General features: G+C 34.1%; 1 protein-coding gene across 1 annotated transcript in view; it reads left to right on the top strand.

Moving 5' to 3' along the window:
• Positions 1-665: 665 nt before the first annotated feature.
• LOC111510132 (uncharacterized) overlaps positions 666-14,877 on the top strand; it is a 75,861-nt gene continuing 61,649 nt past the window's right edge. The window contains exons 1-2 of the mRNA XM_023166005.2: positions 666-822; positions 1,242-1,496. Of these exons, the coding sequence (XP_023021773.2) occupies positions 802-822; positions 1,242-1,496 (276 nt within the window). The 5' untranslated portion in view covers positions 666-801. The remainder of the gene's footprint in view (positions 823-1,241; positions 1,497-14,877) is intronic.

The following is a 14,877-nucleotide window of genomic DNA, read 5'->3' as shown; positions in this document are numbered from 1 at the left end:
TACTGCTACTTCTCTCAACTGGGTTATCATAACTGTATAAAACAATATCTAAAAATAAACACTAAGAAATATGACACAATCAATTTGCAGTAATCAGTTGGGAATCCGAATTTAAATCAACAAACCTCTCAAGAAATACGGCCTCTTAAATCCCCAGATCTAAGTTCTCTAGACTTGATCATTACAAAAAAAGATATGCAGTTGTTCACCTACATAGTAAACTGAGAGATTATCATTGATAATGACTACGAAATTACTGCGCGCAGTAACTCGGGATGTAAAATTACACTTATACCAAATAATAATGAAACAAATCCACTAACCACATCGAGTTTCGCAATGGAACGAAATCCAAACCAGTTCCATCGCCAGAAATCTGCCCCGATTCCCGGAAAAGGTTACATCCAGAAGGCCATGACGATTGCAGAACGTCAACAAACTCCACAGGCGAGAACAAACAACTAATTACCTTCTCATTCGCGTCGATATCGAACATATCCAAACGAACTCGCTTTCCACACCAAACATATCTTTCCGAAGTCGTCGGATCCACTTACATCACCGTTTCACTTTCAAGAAAAGGAACACCAACATGTTCGCGGCTTCACTGTCAATTTCTTTGTGTACACTCCTCCTCCATTTATCCCAAAGCGCCAGTTTGGCCGAGCCGAAGACGAACGACTCCGACAGCCGACGATGTAGCTCTGTATCGTGACGTCACATAATTAGAGTAAATACAAAGTAGATGTCCGTGTCAGCGTGTTGTTTGTAGTGTGCTCTGTGATTAATTGGGATAAAAATATGGATAATAGCGATGTACAGGTATGAAAATATTTCACGTTGTGTATTGGTGTGTTCGGCATATTTTGGCGAAGAAACGGTAATTTTAGGACGTCGGGAAGGAGTTTTAATGGCTGTTTGTTATTGTGACTTTCTATAAATATTAATTAATCGAGAGTCTATAATTAAATTATGTTTAATCACGTCTTCGGGCTTTGACAGTTTCGTTTTTTCGGTATCGGCGCGATTGTTGCTGTTAATTCATTCGAATGCAAGGTTTTGTTGGGATTTTCGATAAATTATAATTTCCGTATTGTGCTTTGTATTAAGTCGTGCTCAAATAAGTCGTTCACAAATACACAGCAAATTATCGTTTTATATCTAATCGCTTTAGTTATTTATAAAACTGTCGTGCTCATGTAATTTTTTGTTGGAGTAACTGATCTTGTTTTTATTTTCAGTTGGTCGGGGGGCCTTGCGGCCAACACGGCCCCTACACTTTCTACAAGGCGTTTAAATATTCGAAAAACGGTGTCAAGAGAATAGTGACTTTGAGTGAATTTTTCTTTGTCAAAATGTGGCGAGACTCCGACTTGTTGTGTATCGGTGAATTACAATTATTGTGGTGCGACAAAAATAGTGAACAAGTGCTGGCCAGTCTGAGACTTTATTTTTTACCGGAAAATACTCCAGAGGGGAGATCCGACCACGGAGAGGTGAGAAAAATTATATTTTCCTCGATTCGAAAACAGTAAAACACAATAGTATCGCTAAATTTTATGAGGAGCTGTAATTATGGAAGTCATTTAATTATAAATCAGTTTTCCTTTTTAACTATTTTCAATGTAAATGAAGCCTTGGTTTGTCGGGTGTTCAAACCCCCATTCGTATGAAGCGTTCCGTATTTACCTGCTTCTACAGCATTGAGACCGACCAAAATCGACTTCGTTTGCCGCTATTATGGAATCGTGCGCAGAATTCCCTCCAGTGGAGCTATACAACTTGAGCCGGTTTACAAAGATTATCCCACTCTAGTTTATGTGTCTCTTTCTACTTCATTTATATGACAAGTATTATTTCTCGGAGTTATTTCTATATCCGAACTTATTGTAATTTGAAAGTTATGCTTATGAAATTGCACAGAACGATGCGTTTGAATCTAAATCGATGAGATATGGAGTTTGCGGTGGACTTTTTGTTATCGTTCGTTAGTCGATTTTTAATTGGTTTATCTCAAACGCACGTTAAATGGAATTAATTACATTCTATAGAGCTCGGTTGGCGTTACATATTCTAGATTGTTCCCTGCAGATTGTTTATTAATCATCACATTGTTAGTAAAAAGCATGCAGCGCTAGATTTGTCTATTATTTGGGCAATTCGCATTCAAACGTGTTAAATGTTTTTCATGTAAATGTTTTGTTGTGACAATAATTAAGTATTTCAAGATGAAATTATGTACCAAATTATTTCGTCAGAAAGGTTATTGAAGTTTATGTTCATTTCTTGAATTTTCTATCATTTTATAGGAGAAAAAGTGGAAATATCCTCAACTGATGTTTTTCAATGTTTTTCTGAGACATTCAAGATTAGGGTTTGTTTCGTTGTTATTTTTCTCGTTATTTCCTACACAAGATGAGCATTTTCTAAAAATATTTGGAAACTGTGTTACTGACGGTAATATACAGGGCTATTCAAATTCGTTTCTGTACATGGGGATCTCGTAAACGATAAGACATAGAGTGTCGGTTAAATTGTGGCAAAGTTGTGTATTTTAGAGACCTATTCAATGATGTTAAGAAATCGAATATAGCTCTCTCGGTTCTGGAGATATACAGGAAAAACCAAAAATTCCCAAATAATTTTCTTGGCTATAGCTTCTTTATTCGCAGACATATTGAAAATCTGTCCACATTTTGCTATTGGCACTTGATGTGGGTTCTCAGAATATATGCATGAATCTTTTATACAGGGTGTCATCTGACTTGGGCCACCCCATCTATGAATTTTTAAATACGAACCTGTATTTTTTGTTGTAGTTTTTGGATCGTAGACGTTCACTTCATACTGAAGTGAAAATTGAATTCAATTTTCCTTGATTTGAAAAAGTCTGAAATTGAGACGAATTTAAACGGAAAACTGCAAAATATGATTCTTTTTTTCAATTATGGCTTCCAAAACGTTGAGTATGTATAAAATTCTCCGTTCTTTTTTGATAGGCAAAATTATTGAAAAAAATCTACAAAATACATTGAATTGAAGCAGTAACTTATCGGGGAGAGCTCGAAATTGGCCCTGCATAAAGTTTTCATTACAATTCCTTTTTTTTGGGATTGTGGAATGTGTAACACTGTTTTTCTTTTCAAAAAATCAACTTTTTATTTTGGAAACTTTCCGTTGTGTGACTAGAGTACCTATCCATTTGTTACCATTTCATACAGGGTGTAACAAAAAGGTAGGTTATAATTCTGGGGGTGAATAATACTATTTTTCGTTCGTTATTGTTTTAAGCTTATTTGAAAAAAAACATTTTCAAGTTTTCAGTTCCATGTTCTTTAAGAGTGTGTTTTTTTAGTTTTTTAAACTATATTTATTTTCATTGTTTAGCTTAGTATGCCAAAAAGCGTGTTTTTTAGTCTTTTTAAACTAAAAACTCTTTCATTTTGTACTTCCCAAGGGCTGCAACTTTTTTGCATTAAGGTAGGCTACTTATATCAAATCGAGTTATTTATTACCCCACTATATGTGGTTCACATTTATGACATACATTTTTGTTGCATCCTGTATATCTCGGCACCAAATCGATTAATTCCCTCCCAAAGTCAATTTTCATATGAATTGTGATCGTTGCCCTTTCAAACGGATCGTTTTTCTATCTCTAGGCGTGTCGGTTTTGATGGCTTAGTTCTCTCTGCGACTTTCACAAATACGCTTCGCTAAACAAATTCTCAGCATGGCAGATATTCGTCAAGTTTTGAGTCTCTTCTTTCGCCGATGCAGCGCAAACAATGTAATCTCCGGATCGTTCAATAATATTCGTATGTAATTATGGTGTCATTCCTGCATTTACAGCGTTGTCTATAGATTGCGCGATATTTTGATCTGATACGGTTTGAAATTTCTAAAATTTTTTGAATAGTTCGTTCAGTATTGTCTGAGAGTAAAAGATCAAGAATGCAAACATGCAAACAAGCAAATAGCACTGCAATTCACCCACAAAATCATTGAGATATGTCTACCCTCTATATCTCTTGAGGACGCCGCTAACGAGCCATTAAAATAGGGATATGCGGCAAAGAACGCGAAAACACCGACAAAGGTTGCGAAAATACCGCGAAAATAAAAACATTATAATTTGTAGTTATGATTCGTCTTTTGATGTAAATAAATTTGATATTATCATTATCATTGACACTGATAATATCAAATTGATCCTCGGTATGATCAACAAAAGAACGGTTTCATTTACTCAACTGATAGCGATTCATTAGAAACAATAGTGCTAATCGCAAATAAATCAAAGGAGATAATAATTTTAAATAGTTGAAAGCGGGTTCAAAGTTTTCAGCCATGTAAGGTACAGTCACGATTGACTTATCAAACGCCTTCTATATTCTGAGTCGTTTAGATTTGGAGATAATTTCACACAAGGAAAACTTTCCACAATGGTAATATTAATTTGAAAGAACGCTTACAAATGTAACCTTGATACTTTAAAGACGATTTTACTCGATTAATATTTATGAAGTCATTTGCATTGTGCATAAAAAATCAAGGAACGTTGAAACAAGAAAATTATTAGCGTGTAGGATTTTTCTGTTCGACAAAATCGGAGAGAGTTTTATTATTGCTGATGGAAGTTGATTTATAATCTCTTCAGCAATATTTTTTCATATAGGGAGAGCAAATTATTGTTACTTTAGTCAGACTTATAAAGCAGTTCAGTGCGTAACAATTTTAAAGGAAGGCGATAAAATCTAACAATAAAATTAATTTGTTGTCACTTGTAAACAAATTGTTAGCTACTAATTTATATCCCATCTTAAATATATTATAAAATCTTGCGAATACATAAAAAATTAAGTAAACGCCGTCTTATAAACAAAAGTAAAATATACCGTGTCACTATTAAAGTGCGCACCATATGGGAAACTTTTTTTTCGAAAAGTTTCAATGAAGTTTAACTTCGGCACTTGTTTGTGCTTTAAATTTAAAATGATGCGGCCCACTGCGACCCACTGACGTTCAGTGTTTGTCAAATTCAACTTTTTTTTTTTTAAATTGAAAAAGTGCATTTCTAGATCGAATTTAACCAATAGTTACTTGAAAAAGTTGTGTCTACGGCAATTTTATATCCATATGCCAAATTTTATGCAACTGGATAAAGTTAACGTTTTGCTTATTTTTGACAGATATCCCCTTAATTTTAAAAAACAAGTTCGGTTAATTGTCATCAATTCAAGTATACATAACAAACTCATCATGGAGTTTAACTTTTCTGATAAATTTTTACTTATACGGACATTTTCAGAGAGAAATTAAAAATGTTCTATAAAAATTTTACCATGACTGGTGCAAAGTTTCAATCACTTGGCTATTTTCTTAAACAAACGCCAGTACCTTCAATTTTGAAAAAGCAGACACAACTCAAAAACTGCAACAAGTATTAATAAAATTACTAGAGTTGAAATTACATTAAAATTTCAATATTCAGTATTTACAGATTGTTTATAAACACTAACTAGGGCGGTAAGGATGCTTAATCACGTTGAATAAAATTTTTAAGTAGGTCTTATGTGTTAATAAATTTTGGCCTTACAAGCCAAACTTTATTAACACATTGAAAGAACGAGATTTTGGTGTCCGTTTGGGGTTTTTATTCTGGTTTCAAGGAGAGAGAGAAGAAAATGTAAAGTTTCCGTATAACATTTTATGGACAGATGAGGCAACGTTCTCTTCAAATGGAACGGTAAGTTCTCAATTTCACAGTTGAATGTGGTGATCAGTATTCCTTTAAAACTAATGTATGGTGTGGGATACTTAACGACCAATTAATTGGGCCATTTTTCTTTAGGGAAAATTCTTCATCCGTCGGTTATCTCAACCTTTTAAATAATGAGGTTAGTGAAGTTTTAGATAATATGCCTTTAAATATTAAATACGACCTATGGTATCAGCTTGATGGCGCACCAATACATCACACGGTTGCTGTAAAACAGTCCCTCCAACAAATGTTCAGATGCAAAGTTATTGGACGTAACTGGGAACATTATTGGCCACCTAGATCGCCCGATTTGATGCCTTTAGACTTTTTCTTGTGGTGTTACCTGTAACAAAAAGTGTACCGAAGTAGACCATTTACTGACATACAACATCTGGAAAATACCATTCGCGAGTGCTGTGCAAATATAAAGCCTCGATTTATTAAAAATGCGGTTATAGATGTCTGTAGAGGGAGTACATTTGCTATATGACAAAATGATACCCATTAGATCGGTTTTGTAGTTTTTGGAACCTGTTAATTTGGTTTCGGTTCAGTAGGTATAAAATAGTGGAGCAATAGTTGAAATGGGGATGTATAATAACTATTGTATATCACCGTTTCACCGTTTTTATCCATGATTCAAGGTATTTAGAACATCTGTTTGCATGTTCTTTAAACGTTAGTCCATAGTCAACTATAAAACCCAAGTATTTCATTTTTTTACTTGTTCTATTAAGTTCCCGCATAGTTAGACTTCCAAATTGCGGCTTGGCCGGTTTTCTCTTGCAATGAACATACATTTTGTCTGCTAGTCTACCAGTGAGGATGACAGTGTTCCACGTAAGTGAAATTTTACCTCTTTCATTTACTAAATTGTGCAGGAATCCTGTGACTGAAATCTGATTCGATGCCATAACGAATGTTTGGAATAGAAAGCCGAAACCTTTCTTTCCTGAAAATTCATGTGATTGATTTTTGAATTTTCTATTGTAGATTCCTCAATTTCCACCGTGATGAATCGATTTTTGCCGCAAATTAGATTGGAAATTACCAACCGATAACGTTTTTGTTGGTTTGGTGTTGTGATTGTGAACATGACGAAACAAATACGACGGACTTTGTTATTCAAAATACCTTCGATAATTAATTTTATCGTATTTGTTTCGTTAGGTTTTCTGCACTGGGGAATTCCGACAGTTCTAATGAAAAATTGCTACTGATTCAATTCTGAACGTTTGAATAATGTCGAATGAATTTTCACAACGATAAATCAAAAAGCTGGCACGAATCCACGAATATCGATATGAAACGTATAACTTATAAAATTTCCCATCGCGTTAAATACTGCATATTAAAAACAAACACGAACTAAAGTTACATGTTGCCGCTGAACGTAAACGATTGGGCTTCCAAAATAGACACAATCACTGTTGGTGATGTGAGAATGGCGTTGGGAATACTTAAAGCACCACGAAACGGGCCGTTTCTTATTTTTATTTTAGCTGAGCCGGCGATCTTTGTACCGCCTTAGAATAAATGTTGTGTTCATTTATATCAACCGAGTTGAATTGAGGTTTTTCACATTGTGTTTGCAAAGCACAGGGTCAGGCACTAAAGCTCAAGCTTGGGATTTGTATTTGACAGAATTATCTACATTATTGCTTGTTCTATTCGCGGGCAGATTGCGCTGTACGTAACTCCTTGATATATTGACATTATTGCTTGATCTATTCGCGGGCAGATGGCGCTGTACGTAACTCCTTGATTTATTGACATCAGTGCTTGATCTATTCGCGGGCAGATGGCGCTGTATTTAACCTCTTAGATATAATTCAAACTTACTTTACATGTATTTCTTCATTTGAAAAAAGTATTTTTTTATTAACATGCGCGCCTGCTTTACGCGACGGCTGCATTGAGCTTGGTAGATGATTCACAAAAAAAAATTAATTTACCATAAAAAGAATTGCAGCTATTTGAGTGGCAATTTCGTTTAGAAAAATATTAAATCATTCAGGAAAAGAGGGGACATTTGAGAAATATGAAAATTTCCATGAAATGTCGAGAAAAATAATAAAGAAAAACAAGAAATTTTAGAAAAAATCATCAAACACAAAATGTTATTTGGGGCATGATATATCAAAAATAGTAATAATATAATAATAATTATAATAATAATGAGTTTATTCACAATAATGATCACAACAAAAATATTATAAAATAGCAGGGTAAACAAACAAAGGCATCACAAAAGAAACATTTTCGAAAAAATGTTTCTTGTGCGTGATATCGCCTAGTACAATGTAATAACATGAATAAATATACAATACATAGATAAATACACAAATATCGTAAAAACATGAATAAATACACAATACATGAATAAATACACAATACTTAAATAAATACACAATACATAAATAAATCCACAATATATAGGTAAATAAACGAATGAATAAAATGAATAAATAAGTAATAAATAAGTAAGTAACAAATAAGTAATAAGTAATAAAAAAGTAATAAATAAATATATATATATATATATATATATATATATATATATATATATATATATATATATATATATATGTTTATATATATTGTCTAGGGATATTTTTTAAAATGGCAATAATTTTTTTTTAGATCGCTTTAGGGAAAAAAAGTTGACGGGTGATTATTAAACGAATGTAACTTACAACAAAATTTATTAAATGGTCAAAAATACTGAGTGCGCATATAAGCAAAACTAAAAAAAATATGGCTCTTCTTTTGGCACCCCGAAAAAAAATCATAATACAAAAAAAATTGGAATCAGTACAAAGTATGGCCTCCACGCTGGTTTATTACGGCCCTACATCTATCGTGCATCGACAAAATGAGATTGTCAATGTCTTGTTGAGGTACATTTGCCCATTCAGCGATTAAAAGCTCTCTCAATTGAAACGTTGTGTGAATGTTCCCCATATGCGGAGTAATTCTTCTTTGAAGCATGTCCCACACATGCTCGATGGGATTCAGGTCCGGTGATTGTGCTGGCCATGGCAATACATCAACTCCTTCGTTGGTGAGCCAGTCAGTCACTAGACGCGCGACATGTGGACGAGCATTATCGTGCATTAGGTGGAAGTTTTCACCAACAGCACCAGCAAACGGACGGACGATAGGTAGAAGAATGGTGTCGAGGTACTGTCGAGCTGTGAGGGAGCGATTTGGAAAAACGAGATCGGTTCTGCCGCCGATCATGATTCCGCCCCATAGCATTACTGTACCACCTCTGTATGTGTGGACTTCCTGGACGTGTTTCAAACGTTCATTATTTCCAGGTCGTCTCCACAGTCTTACTCGACGAGAATCTGGATGAAATCCAAATCTGGATTCGTCTGTAAACAAAACTGTGGCCCAATCATTTGCATCCCAGTTTTGATGTTCTTGACACCACTCTAATCTTCTACCGCGATTGCCTCTCGACAAAGGTGGACATCTAAGTGGCCTTCTGTTGTGGAGATCTGCTTCATGCAGTCGATTTCTGACAGAATCACGACCAATGGTTACCTGGTGCGTCTGCTGCAACACGTTAACCAACTCAGGTGCTGTGATTGTCGGTTGTCTTCTTGCGGTTAAGACAAAAAATCGGTCTTGAACTGCAGTTGTAGCGCGTCCTCGCCCTGGATGTTGTTCGGTTGGACTGCCAGTTTCACGGAAACGCCGCCACAATCGACTGATAACACTTTGGGAGACCCCCAAACGAAGAGCTACATCATTTTGACGCATGCCACCTTGAAGAAGCCCTACAGCTCTATTCATCTCAGCCAATGGTAAGTGATGGCGTTCCATGTTAAAGCACAATATTTCTAGTTTAATTGCTGAGCAAGAACGGCATAGAATGTACAAACTCGACACTTTCAGATTATTCATTCTAGCCGAAAACCTACAGTTTGTAAAAAACTTGATAAAAGATTAGTTACCGTTTTTGCAGGCTTTGTTCAACCCATAGAAATCTACAGGGTCGTCGAGTGTACCAATTTAATCGAAATCAAACGACCTCATGCATTTATTTTTATGATATTTAGTATGTTATAAAAATATCCCTAGACTTTTCCGATGTGTGTGTATATATATACACACATACATATGACAATGAACAATATAATATAATATATAATTAACCGGGAGTTGATTATGATGATTTTGATACAAAAAGTAGGAGGCATGATTTAGGTAATACTCACGACTGTGAGTATTATTCATCTAACAATTACTAATCAAATTTCTCGGGTTGCTATTAATAAAGTATTTCATTCGTTTTTTGAACATATTAGTGCTCTTCAGAGATTTAATCTCTTCCGGAATGTGATTATAGCATATTGGTGCAAGGTAAGAAAACGATATTTGTGTTGTTGTTTTAGTCATAGAAGGAAGTTTGTAATAGCTTTTATTTCGTGTGTTATAGTTATGAGCAGGAAGTTGGTTAGAGTGTTTTGAAGTATGATATTTAATACTTGTGATGAAGAAGTATAACTGCCTCAGGTCTAAGATCTGTGATTCAGAATAAAGTTTGTCGGAAGGATATCTGAGGTTTTCAGAGTATATCAGCCTTATGAATCGTTATGGATAGTAAATTGCCCTAAATATTAACCACTGAAGATTACTCAAAAGTTGGTCTTTTCAATTGCATTTGTTGCCTTTGTAGGATGAGTCCGAATACAGTAAATTTGTTGAAATTAAGGGCCTTTGACACTCATCATAAAAGATATACTTAGTATTTAAATAAAGTGCATCTCCCGCTTTCTTCATCTCCTTGAAGACGCGCGTCGAGAAATGTATTGCATGTTCTAGTGTTTGTCAAATTTAATCTTGTTATAAAAAAAAACAAAGTCATAATCCTACGAGACCTCGAGTCTCCCCAAGCTTCGGTGCCATTCAGTAGGACCCCTCTGGAAATCTTACCCCAGTTGCGCCACTGGGTTCTGAAACATCCTGTACACAATTTTCTCTATTTCGAACTCCCTGCGAGGAGACCAAGGAGACCGTATCAGATCGATAAAATCATATTTCGTATTTCATTCAGCTTCCTGCGTGAATTTGTTATTCGAACGGGGTATTTTCTACATAAATTTGTGAAATATTAACGTGCCTGTTTACCTTCGGTGAATGTTAATTCTGCGATCTCGAATTCATGCGGCATTAAAATCGGAGTAAGTATAGGATGTATTTCCAAGAATGAATTATCGTTTGTGCGGTTTTATAATAGATTTCGTGTTAGGAGTTGGTATAAATGACTTTTTTTAAATAGAATCTTGGAAACTATGTATTTTCCATCATGGAGGTGAATAAAGCCCTGTCCAAAAATTACGACCAAGGTGTCTGTCATTCGATTCGTATTTTGCCTAGAAAGTTTAAGGGAAGGTCCGAAAACGCGCCGATAAAAATTACAAAAGTTATAAACAATTAAGTGAAAAAAATGGGGCTTTAGTTTTTTCTTAATATCTCGGAAAATTTTCAAAATTTTGGAAATTTGAAAAAAGATTTGAAAAGATCAATGAATTTGCGTTAAAAAAGTCCAGACTCCCGAAACTGTATCTCGATTATTTATAATTTTTACAGAGCCCTGACAATAGAGCCAAAAGCGGGTAGTCTGGCGGAAGCCCGCTTTTCGTCACTCTGACATAAAAACAAAAAAAATTATTTAAACATATCAAATGTAAATATTAAGGAATGAAAAAATTCATGTAATGTTGGGATACATCAATAAACAATAATCCGCAGTCAAAAAATTTTTGTCCCAATTTTAACGTTAATTATAAATTTGTTAATTAATAACTTTTTCTGAATTGAAAGTTAATATAAAAATCCCTATAATTATTAAACTAAAACCTTGGCATTTTTTTCCTTTGGTGAAGTTATCGTTAATAGGCAAAAAAATAAATTACCGTTGCCAAAATAAAAAAATTGTTATTTTTAATTTTTTTATTTATGTTTTAATTGTTTATTAGTTTTACAATTTGTTATGAACAAATGTTGACCTTCGTTATATTTTTTTTCTGAAGCAGAAAAAATTTATAAAAACAGCCATGTATAAAAAAGTGCCATAATTTTTTTAAAATTTATTATAATAAGTATTTTTATTTATTTATTATAATACTCATTATAATAAATTAAAAAAAAATTATATATAGCTGTTTTTATATTTTTTTCTGCTTCAGAAAATGACGTTGGTCAATATTTGTTCATAACAAATTGTTAAACTAATAAAAAATTAAATAATGAATTTTTTTTTTGCCAAACTATTTAAAAGTGTTGAAAAAATCGATTTTAAACAATCAAAAATTGAAATTGAAAAAAAAATCAATCATAATTATCTCTAGACAACAAAATAGCAAAAAAAATTATTCAAAAATATTGAACTTCTCTATTTGTTTAAAACAATTCAATAAACAAATTACGTAAAAAATTCATGTCCTATGTTAATAACCGCCATTGTTTAATGTGAAAACAGACATAGCTAAATATCAATTGGAAAAAAAAATTATCAACAATTTTTAGATATTTCATTTTGTAATAGTTATAAAAAATCATAATTAACAAATTAATAAATTTGTATGAACTTTTATAGCAGGATCTTATGAAGTATATATATCAAAAGGGCTCCACGAAGTTTAAAATTTATAGGCCAATTATTTATACCTTCTATACCTTTATTTATGCCAACGGAGATTGGGAAAAAATTTGTTAGTTAACAATTGAATAACTTTTTGAAAAATGGTGATAAACCATTTTTTTCTGCGGGACTCGATTCATTCAAGTGTTGAGAAGAAACTAGATTTTTTTCAAATTTTCAAAACAACATTTTATGTTATAAAAAAATTATTTTTTTTTGATAAACTCTCTTTAGTGGCAGAGTGTGCATGCCGTAACAGCCGCGCGGAACCCTATTTTTAACGTCTAATTAAAATTATTAATAATGGAAATATAGTTTCGGGAGTCGGGACTTTTTTATCGGAAATATCCTCCTCTTTAACGAGCTTTTTTCAGAATTGCTTAAATATTAATATTTTTTGAGTTATTAACGAAAAACTGAATACCATTTTTTAAATCTTATTTTGTTAATAACAATTGCAATTTTTTACCTGCACCAAAATCCTTCAAAAACATTTTTCTAGAGGTGATTCCGAATCGAATGAGCTATCGCTCATATTTTTAGGACCTTCATCTCTATTTTTCATGTTTTTGAACTTGTTGATTAGACTAATATTTTTTGTACATCAAGCGCCCACGCTTTTTTCATTCGTTATTGTTTTAAGCGTATTTAAAAAAATATTTTTAATTTTTCAGTTCGATGTTCTTTGAAAGCGTGTTTTAGTTTTTTAAACTATATTTATTCTTCATAATTTAATGTTTGTTCTTGAAATCTTGAGTTACAATTCTAAGATAAGAATTCTGCTTTCGCTGCTGGTGATACAATTTGCTGTTATATTAATAGTCCCTTCCATGAAATCGAATAACCCAATCCATACCTAACGAATAGTTTCTCTCTGTACAATAAACGTCTTTTCGAACGTAATTGTAGCCGGCTATCCGTTTTTAATGGTATTTATGAATACGAGATGCAGGTTCTTTTGTATGCGGCAGAGGCGGCGGCAACAGCTGCGAGGGACCGGGGGGCGGGGGGTAATGATATCGAATGGAACAGAGAAAGGGAAACGCCGCAGGCAAGAAATACACGTTTTGTGAGGGGTGTCGCTGTCGGACGACCCTTCGAACTCGCTACCTACCCCATTCAATTTTCCCGAATCGGTGGAAATAATTCCATCGCGAATTATTGTAATTCGATGGTGCTAATTGCTCTGTTTGGTTTGATGCATTAGGGATGATGAGGTGTCCGTCATGTGTTGGGGATGAATTCAATGTGAATATTGGTTCGATTATAGTCTGAAAATTTTCAATTGAAGGTAACTCATATACAAATTGAACTGAGAGCTAACGGCGACAATGTTAAATGTTAGAACTAAATTCTTACCGGGGTCATTTTTATTGTCTATGACTCGCCATTGTAAATAATTGAAAAGTAAGATGATTCCATAAAATTTGCCCACCGTAACAAGATAGCTTCTGCATATCGATAGGATGTACGAGCGAATAGGTGAACCAGTTCGTTAAATACTTTGAAACATCGGTAAACTGATCAACACTTCGCAGGTCTAATATATTTGCGTCCTTAAAATGCCATAACTAGTCATTCGGTTTCTTCATTATCAAGCGTCCTTATCTACATAGGCGTAGTGTGTTCTATTTCTTGTGAAGGTGACTTTATTTTATATTTATTAAATATATTTCATTATATTTATTAAATAGACTTATATTTATTAACTTCAAAATATAAGATAGAGTTGTTTCTTGAATATCCTGTGATATCCTGTGATATCCCAGCTACTAATTCAAATCAATCGAAATGAGCGCCATTTGAATCAGTGCACTTTTTCCAACGTGACACAAGTCGATTAATTCCGTCAGCATAAAAAGTGTGTGCTTGGGATTCGATGAACTCGACGAAGGCCGTTTTTGCCTGGTCGCGAATGGCGAAGGTTCAACCGGGAAGAAATTTATCGAAGTGCTTGAAAAAAAGGGGTAGTCCATTGGCGAGAGGTCTGGGAAGTATGGTGGCTGAGGCGAAACTTTGACGCCCAATTCGTTTGTTTTTCGGGCGGTGATTTGTGAAACGTGCGGACGTGCGTTGTCATTAGGGGGGTTGACACAGTTGAATAAATATTGATTGAGATTTTGAGCTACAGAAACACTTGACATTAAAACGGACAAAACTTTGAAACAGCCTGATATTGTCATATCTTGTTATACGCGAGAAGGGGGAGCATTAACAGTCGACAACCCCGTATAGTTCATCCCCGTGTATCGTGAAATGAAACAGATGGAATCGCTCTGTGCCCAGCTAAACACCGAGTGACTGGAAATGACCCGTCGTCGTCGAGTTTAATTTAAACAAGCTGTCGTGTTGTCAAGATCCAGATCCGTTTAATTCCACGTTATTATTGTTTATTGCGGAAGCAGATATGAATGTTCCCATCACGAGCTCAGATAATACACGGTCTACAACCTAG

Source organism: Leptinotarsa decemlineata, unplaced genomic scaffold (genome assembly GCF_025532065.1).
Source record: "Leptinotarsa decemlineata unplaced genomic scaffold, Ldec_3_MD MMD2_tig00026361_RagTag_RagTag, whole genome shotgun sequence".
NCBI lineage: Eukaryota > Metazoa > Arthropoda > Insecta > Coleoptera > Chrysomelidae > Leptinotarsa > Leptinotarsa decemlineata.
This window is presented reverse-complemented; position numbering and strand designations above follow the sequence as displayed.